Source organism: Ursus maritimus, unplaced genomic scaffold (assembly GCF_017311325.1).
Source record: "Ursus maritimus isolate PB19 unplaced genomic scaffold, ASM1731132v1 scaffold_14, whole genome shotgun sequence".
Lineage (NCBI taxonomy): Eukaryota > Metazoa > Chordata > Mammalia > Carnivora > Ursidae > Ursus > Ursus maritimus.
The window spans coordinates 22,519,034-22,527,207 of record NW_024423786.1 but is presented as its reverse complement, the minus strand read 5'-3'; the positions used below and the strand labels follow the sequence as shown (position 1 = coordinate 22,527,207).

Below are 8,174 nucleotides of genomic sequence, written 5' to 3'. Positions count from 1 at the left end.
TTAACCGCTGTGCCACCCAGGCGCCCCAGCTTTTTTCTAAATACTACAAATCATATACTTTTAATAAGCATCTGAATAAAATTTTCAATTCAGAAATCAAATGCCAATTGAGGAATCATGAGAAAAAAAAATTTCACTTGCTTAACTACAGAAACTCATGTTTCCCTAGATCAGAAATTATCTGTATTTAGAATACCTTAAATCACAATATAGACACATTCAATACATTCCCATATGCTAAACAGTGTACAACTGAAACTTCTCAACAAAGAGTCAAAGGAAAAGAAACACTTGTAGTCTCAATCTAGCTTCCCAAGAGTTGGAAAAACACCTACTGTCTGTGCTCACTTGTTTATATATTAACAAGGCTCACACCTCTTTTACTCTTTTTTTATATTTCTAAAATTGTTATGATTCTTAGTTATCTATTTTCTTTTCAAGAGAAACATCTGACTGCAAACTATTCTCTTAACCATTAAAATATAAACATTATTTTATAAAATATGGATAGAGAAGTTTTAATGACCAACAGTAAAATATAGCAATCAATGTTTCAATAGGTATTCTGCCACTTAGTGGAGTTTTTCAAGAAACTTATTCACTACACCTTCTCAACTTATAAATGTATTGAGAGATCCAAGTGTACAATAAATCTATGTGAATATCCATTATTAATTTTTGGATAAAGAACATATGGTAATAATATACAGCCAGAGCCCTAAATAACTGCTTATCATTTTTAAGTTAAATAAATTGAAGACACTTTAAAATTTTAAATTGAACTGATTTTATTAATGTTAATAAGAATTAAGAAAAGAGAATGTTTAATATTATGAAATTGAAAGGTATGAGTTTTATTTCAATCTTTTCTCGACAACTGAAGGTTTTATTCTCTTGCTAATGGATAGTTTAAAAGAATAATTTCATAATTCCTGAACTTCTAGTTTCAAACGCTCGACAATTTTGCAACCTAAGTCTCCTATATTTTCTAATTTTGTACATTTCTTATTGCTATTAGTCTTGTCATTCCTTGTCAGCCCCTGAATATTAAAAAAAAAAATCCCCCCCCAAAAAGTTCAAGCTGACAAAAAGCTATTACACTGTTTTTTACCACTAAAATATAGAAAATTAATTTTATGAATTTGGTTCGCACTGAAAGAATATTTATTAGTGCTACAAATCAGAGATCCAATGACAGAAATACCGTCTGGAATAAAAAAGAACAAAAATGAGGTCACTTGAATTGTCCTGAAAAGCATTCCAAATTCTTCAACATGGCTTGCTTGTAGTTACACTCCAAAGTTCTAGTGTTTAAAATTCAACTAAAAATTATATGAGAATTTTTATTTGCAAGTAAAGTCAGCTAAATGACTTTCAGTAATAAAATGTATCAAAATATTTCACAAATCCAAAACACGGCCTGGTTAACTTTTAAACAAAATAACACTTGGAAGAAAGCATAGCTGTTTTTTAAAGCTATTCCACACTATTTTCGTGTGTAAAGTTTTGAGAAAAAATAAAAAATAAATTATACAGAACTGCAGAATGCCAAATTTAAATTAACTCCAATAATTTCTCTACACTGTTATGAATATACTATAATATCAAACATTGATTTTTAATGTGCCAAAAAATAAGGCTTTACAAAATGTGAACAATTATTTTTTAAGAGAAAATCACGGTATTATTTTCACTTTTAATTTTATAGGGTAGTAAAACAATACCTCTTCAAAATCACTCAAATGTCACTGATGAACTTTTAAGATGAACAAAATCATTGTAAGTAAAATTTTTCCACTATCCAATCATGCCTATATAACTAACTGAATAGCTAGAGCTTTCACCAGAGAGGTACCAAAATTTGTACAGACTTAACTGCAGAATCTGGGTGAAAGAAATTCTAAGACCACAAATTTTAAAGTTTAAATCATTTGCCCTTTAAACTTCAGACAGTGTCAGTGTGACTTCTACTTTAAAAGAAAAAAAAGTTCAAAATTTAGTAACTGCAGGTTTAATAATTTTTTTTACTAGAACACTTAATGTCCATTTTCATGAAGTAGTAATTAGATATGTTGAAATGTGAAAGATTTCAAAGTTTCAATATGTTAATATCATTCTTTAAATGTCCTTAATATATACAAACACATATAAATTACAGATACAATTAATTATATATTTACAATACAACATATGAACCCTACTCTCCTTCCCTAACCATATTGATAAGAGGAAAAGTAATCTCTGTGCTATTCAAGACCAAAACAAAAACAAAAACAAAAAACAACTGATGCTTTAAAAAATAAATCTTTAAAGAATAGTTTCAAAAATAAAGTTCAAATATTGCACAAAATAATTTAACTGCAAATATTACTATGTACTATAAAACAATTTTTTTCAGTTTTTGAACTCTACAGTAAATTCCACTTTCTAATTCTATAAAAGAATTTATTGGAAGTCTACATTTAGCTATTAAGTGTTTACATTCAGTTTGACAGGAATGTAATTTTCAGAAGTTAACTAAGCCTTTGTCTTAAAAGTTCATCTATTTGAGTCTTGTACATATTTTTTACATCTTCAAGATCTAATCGAAGTTCTTCTGCCTCTTCTGCTTTTTCTCCATACATCTGCAGAATAGTGTTGTATCTTTGATCCAAATCCTACAAAACATGTGTTCATAATTTTTAAAATAACTGTACAAAACATCTTTAATATTATATTTATATTAGAAATGAGTCAAGAGTAAACACATTACAATCTAAATAAAAGTACCTAGTCATCCCTTATAAAAATTAAAATGATATTCCAATCTGATGGAATAAATAGCAATAAAGGAATTATAAAAAAAACAAAAACAAAAAAACCCAAGCCAGATGGCTATCAATTTTATTATATCTCTCCACTAATCTACAATTCTCCCTATATAAAGCTTAATCTGTCTTTTTTCCCCATTCATTAAAACACACGTGATCAAATTTTAATCTCTCTGGTTCATTGTGGTTTAAGTATTACCTGGCATTTACCCCATAAAAAAAGTTGAAAGAAAATACATTCTCATATATGGCTTAACAGTGACTCCTAACACCAAATACACAAATTGTGATGACACATAGAACCATCAATGAACAAAATGCTAATAAGACCATGTAAAAAAGCAGTATTATAAATGAGCCTTGGCCAAATAAAATCCACTTATTTTCCTATTTTGGGGATGACACATGATTATGAAAAATACTTTGTGTAATGTGACAAGAAGAAAATTCCTGAAACTTCCTTACTGAAATATTAATACCGTTTTCAAAGAAATCATTAAAACTTATGCATTTTATATAAACTAACAATATGAAATTTAATGTAACTGGATAAAAATACCTTGGACTCATCCTCTTTTTTAAAGAAGTTATTCATTTTAGAGAGAGAGAGAGAGCGTGCATGTGAGTGAGCAGGGGAAGAGGCAGAGGGAGAGAGAGAATCCTGAAACAGACTCCCTGCGAAGTGTGGAGCCTGACCTGGAGCCCGACAAAGGGCTCGATTCTGTGACCCTGAGATCATGACCTGAGCTGAAATCAAGAGTCAGCCGCCCAACCAACTAAGCCACCCAGGTGCCCCCCTGGATTCATCCTTAAACGAAGAATACTTACTCTTAGCTGAGTTCGAAGTCTGGGTATTTCCTTCACCTTCTCTTCGAGGTCATCATTTTGATTTGTTAATTTAACTAGCTCTTCAGCCATTATTGCACGTGTTTTTTCTAGGTTGCCAATTTCTAGCTAAGAAGTATTACCAGAAAGTAATTTAAATAAAAATATATCTTATTACTACTTCTACTAATATAAATATATGCAATATTATTTTTGGAGAAATAGTATGTCAGCATATAGCCATGAGCTAACTCTTTCTTAAGGAAATGGTGGCAAAAACAAGAGTTTCTGCTCTCTTCAGAGGTTACTGTTTACAGGGCTTACTATGAAAGAAAAAGAACTAAAGAAAATTCAATCATCTGTTTGAAATACCCAGCCCTATATTTTTCTCTAGAGAAAGAGCATATATTTCAGTCATTCTAAATTACTACAGAAATTCAGAGAAATAAAAACATACTTTAACACAGCCCCACCTCTGCTGGTGGTATTGATAGGATCTATCATTACTACCCAAGAAGTTAATCTGGGCCCTCAAGTACAGCACCCTGGGCTACATGAAACACGTATGAAGATTATTCTGATCTTATTTTCCAATTCAAAGGCTTGTTCTTTTAGAGTAATATTTCAACTAACTAAAATCATATAATGAGAATAAAAGGAAGATTTACCTCTGAGCATATCAAGTGCAACAATGAAAATAGGTAAAATGTTTTAACATCTTACCACATTCAGTTTTTAAAAAATAAGGTAAAAGATGGGAGGGTGCTGTCTCCCTACTCATGCTGCTTCCTTTCACGTGCAGGATGTTCTAGTTCTAATCTCTCTTATCTCCTTCATTCCTTCCTCACAAGGGGGAGTGACTTATCTAAGTGGTAAATCTGAGAATAATAAAATGACTATTCAGATTAGCGACGTCCCTTTTTTTAATGTTTGGGAAAAGATGCCTGCCAGTTCTCTGCTCCTAGATGCTTGCAAGTCTTAGCTGGCAGGCTACAACACATAGGGAGGCCCACTCCAGCCCCACATTCACTGTGACAGGGTAGATAAGTCACCCTAATTCTGGCAGTCAGTTAGCAGGCTCATCTGTCTCTCATCTTTGGCTATTTTCTCCAACTAGTCTTTATCATTAATGTATGTGATATATTTTAAACTTCACATGCCATTATTTCACTTTATTTCTCAATTTGCTCAGAAGTGAAGTGGAGATGTAGGGTGCTACTTACTGGGCCCAAAATTTCATTTACTTCTGTAGCACATTTCATTTTTCCAATACCTGTAAATGAGTAATCTCTCCTTCCCTTAGCTTTAGCTGAGACTGTAGATTTTCAATAATGCTGGATCCTGCTCCCATTCTCACAGCATCATAAAGATTATTTCCATTTGCTGATACAGACATTGGTCCAAATGAGTGATCATGAGACTCATCCTATATTAAACAAACCATATACAGTTATTCAGTTATTATAAACCGAGTTCCATGATTAAGGGTCAAACAAAATGGTTCTGCTAATTCTTGCTTTAAAATGTCTGTGACTTTCTCAAAGGCAGAAAATCTTCTCTATTTCCTCAGGGCAATTAGCACTCCTTCATGAATATACAGATGAATTGCCTATGGAATGGCAAGGTCATGGCTGACAGCCAAAATGCTACCTGCATATTTCCTTTATCATCATTGAGTTTAACAACTAGGCACATGTAAGAAATAAAATATCACCTGAGACAGAAAAGATGTTTGTAGCCCTGCCATATCAACTCCACTTATTGAACTCGAACGGGACATGGTGGGAGTGCTAGAAACAGAAAATGGCTTCCGTTCCTTAAGGAGTTAAAAAAAACATTCAGGTCACATTAAAGACTAAAATGGTAAATAAAAAAAGAAACTTTTCTAGGACAAATGACAACAAAGACTCATTTTCATTTCCTCATGAAATGTTACAGATAGGATTTCTGAAGTCTTATTTAAGGCACAATAGTAATTCAAAATTGTAGACAGACTTGGTCAAATCATCTCAGGACTCATTTATATTAACAATATAATTTATTTTTAATGGAATGAGAATGTTTTTGTTCTAACAAGTATATGAACTAACTTCTTCATATTATTATATATTATATAACATATCACCAATTAAACCTAATTCTTCAGAGTAAGATTACTAATGAGTTTTATAAGCCATCAAGTTTCTGGCTTATTCATTTTATTTTTAATATGTATTTTTAAAATTCCAAATAAATTTAAAAGGTAATTTCCATGTATATACAGGCAGTTTTACTATAACCTGCTAACTGCCAGGTATACTCCAATCCTTCAAATACAGAAAACTCATTTTAGAAAAATTACCTTCCTTAACCAGAAATAAAGTGAATAAAAAACCAGTTTTATTCCCAAAGTGCCTAGAGGCCCAATGAAGTGCATTAGTTTCTGTGAAAGACCACAAAATTCATTTAAAAATGGGCAACAGATTCTATCATTCAAATCCTAGATATTACAGATCTCTTTGGATAAACTCAAATTGCTTTGGGCCCATTCTAACAGGATACTGATTATGATACTAGAACTCACCACTCTATTGATTTTAGACATAAGAGGATATTTACAAGGTATAGCTAAAATTACAAACAATGCTTAATCACAACAGCTACTAACTGGTTACACCAAAAACAAAACAAAACCCAAGGTGAATACCTTTTCTTTTATTGCTTCTTGGGTGAAAACGGCTTTCTTCCTTTCTTGTTCAACTTTCATCTTCTCCATTTCTAACTGACTATTCAGTAGTGTCTAATGGAGAGAGGTACAGTTAGATAACTTCTGTGTTAAATTATCCTTCTAAGTCCATTCCAAAGTCAGGAACATAAAGTATATATTCCTATTTGTTCTACTACTAAAGACCAACTTCCGAAAGTAGTCACCTTGCCCACTTCACCATGGCATCTCATTAGTTGGCTACCATCCCCAACCATTCTCTAGTGGAAGCCCAAAGAGGCAAGTCAACACTGGTAAATACCTTTTCTTTCCTTGTCTCTTCAAGTGTTCTTGCATATTCATCTTTTAGGTTTTCTAATTCAACCTGGTACCTACAAAGATGATAGTACGGGCTATTGAAAACTCACAACTTTATTAACTCTTTAATAGACATTTCTACTATCAGCTTGATTTTCCAAATGTATTTTCCAGATGACAGGGGGTTTATACTCAGAAGCCGAGCTACTACTTTTGTGCATTTTATTACATTGCTGCTCTGAGCTAGGCTTTAATTTAAAAAGACACTTTCTAAAAAGAATTTGAATACCACCATTCTGGAATAGGTTCAGATTCTGCAAAAGCTTATTAGGGAGTCCTATGAATATATTTGTAGAGATACTGGTATTTTACTTCATAAATCATTTTTACTTGGCCATTTATTTTTAAACTAAAATTTCTAAGGAAGAACTCAGGGAGCAAAATCACACTAATCACAGCCTTAATATAATTTCAGATAGATGGATTTTATAGCCTGTAGTTCCAAAGAACCCAGACATTTATTTAGAAAGACTGGAACACTGCTAAGACCCCTGTAAAATCTAAAAATAACTCCAATGAGTGGTCTCCAAACTATTTTGTAGTTACAGATTCCTTTAAAAAACCTGATTAAAGTAATGGATCCTTTCCCTGGAAAATGCAAATACAGAACATGCCACACAATTTCACGAGCCTATGTAAAGTTCGATGAATCCCAAAACCATCCTGCTATAATATCCTATTATCAATGACTCTGACTTTAAACACTGTAACATCTTTTTTTTTAAGTGCTTTAAGATGTCTCGAAACTACCAAGAATAACACTCAAGAAACATGCTCACCTATTATTTTCATCCTCAAGTTTTCTTAGCTTATTTTTCTCTGATTCTAACTGGGCCTGAAATCTACTGTTTTCCTGTCTTAAGAGAGAATTCTGTGACTCCATGGAGGACATCTGAATTTTGTTGGCAAGGAGTTCTTCTGTAGCTGCACGTTCTCTTTCAACTGCTGCTGCCAACAAAGTCTGGGATTCACCTGATAGTAGGATAAAAAAGAAAAATCACATATACTTACATCCAAAAAGGCCAAGATATCAAGTATATTCTGACTTCAAACGGTTAATGATTCAAGTAGCCACACTGAAATCTGTAACTGCTTATTGCCTAACGCAGGACTGCCTACATAGACAAAAAAAAAAAAAAATCTTAACTTCTATCTGCTTTATTATTTTCTTCCTAAAATATTTTAATTTGAACATGGAGGCAAATATTAAAAGAGTCATGGGTCAACAAATGCTGTTGGAGCAACTGGATATCTACAGACAAAAAAAAAAAATCAAACTAAATTTACAGCGTATATGAAATTTAACTCAAAATAGATCATAAACTTAAGTGCAAAACAAAAAACTATAAAACTTATAAGAAAAAAACCAAAGGACATAGGAGAAATCTTCAGGATCTAGGGACAGGCAAAGAGTACTTGGTCTGATAAGCAGAGCCATAAAAAGAAAAAGAAAAACTGATAAATTGGACTTATTGCTT

At 32.1% G+C, this 8,174-nt stretch overlaps 1 protein-coding gene across 1 annotated transcript in view; it reads right to left on the bottom strand.

The window, feature by feature from the left end:
- Positions 1-773: 773 nt before the first annotated feature.
- Positions 774-8,174, bottom strand: part of TMF1 (TATA element modulatory factor 1) — a 30,353-nt gene continuing 22,952 nt past the window's right edge. Inside the window, exons 11-17 of the mRNA XM_008703127.2 lie at positions 7,476-7,668; positions 6,641-6,710; positions 6,322-6,414; positions 5,350-5,451; positions 4,909-5,061; positions 3,639-3,764; positions 774-2,657 (exon numbers count right to left, since the gene is read on the bottom strand). Coding sequence (XP_008701349.1) covers positions 2,514-2,657; positions 3,639-3,764; positions 4,909-5,061; positions 5,350-5,451; positions 6,322-6,414; positions 6,641-6,710; positions 7,476-7,668 — 881 coding nt within the window. The 3' untranslated portion in view covers positions 774-2,513. The remainder of the gene's footprint in view (positions 2,658-3,638; positions 3,765-4,908; positions 5,062-5,349; positions 5,452-6,321; positions 6,415-6,640; positions 6,711-7,475; positions 7,669-8,174) is intronic.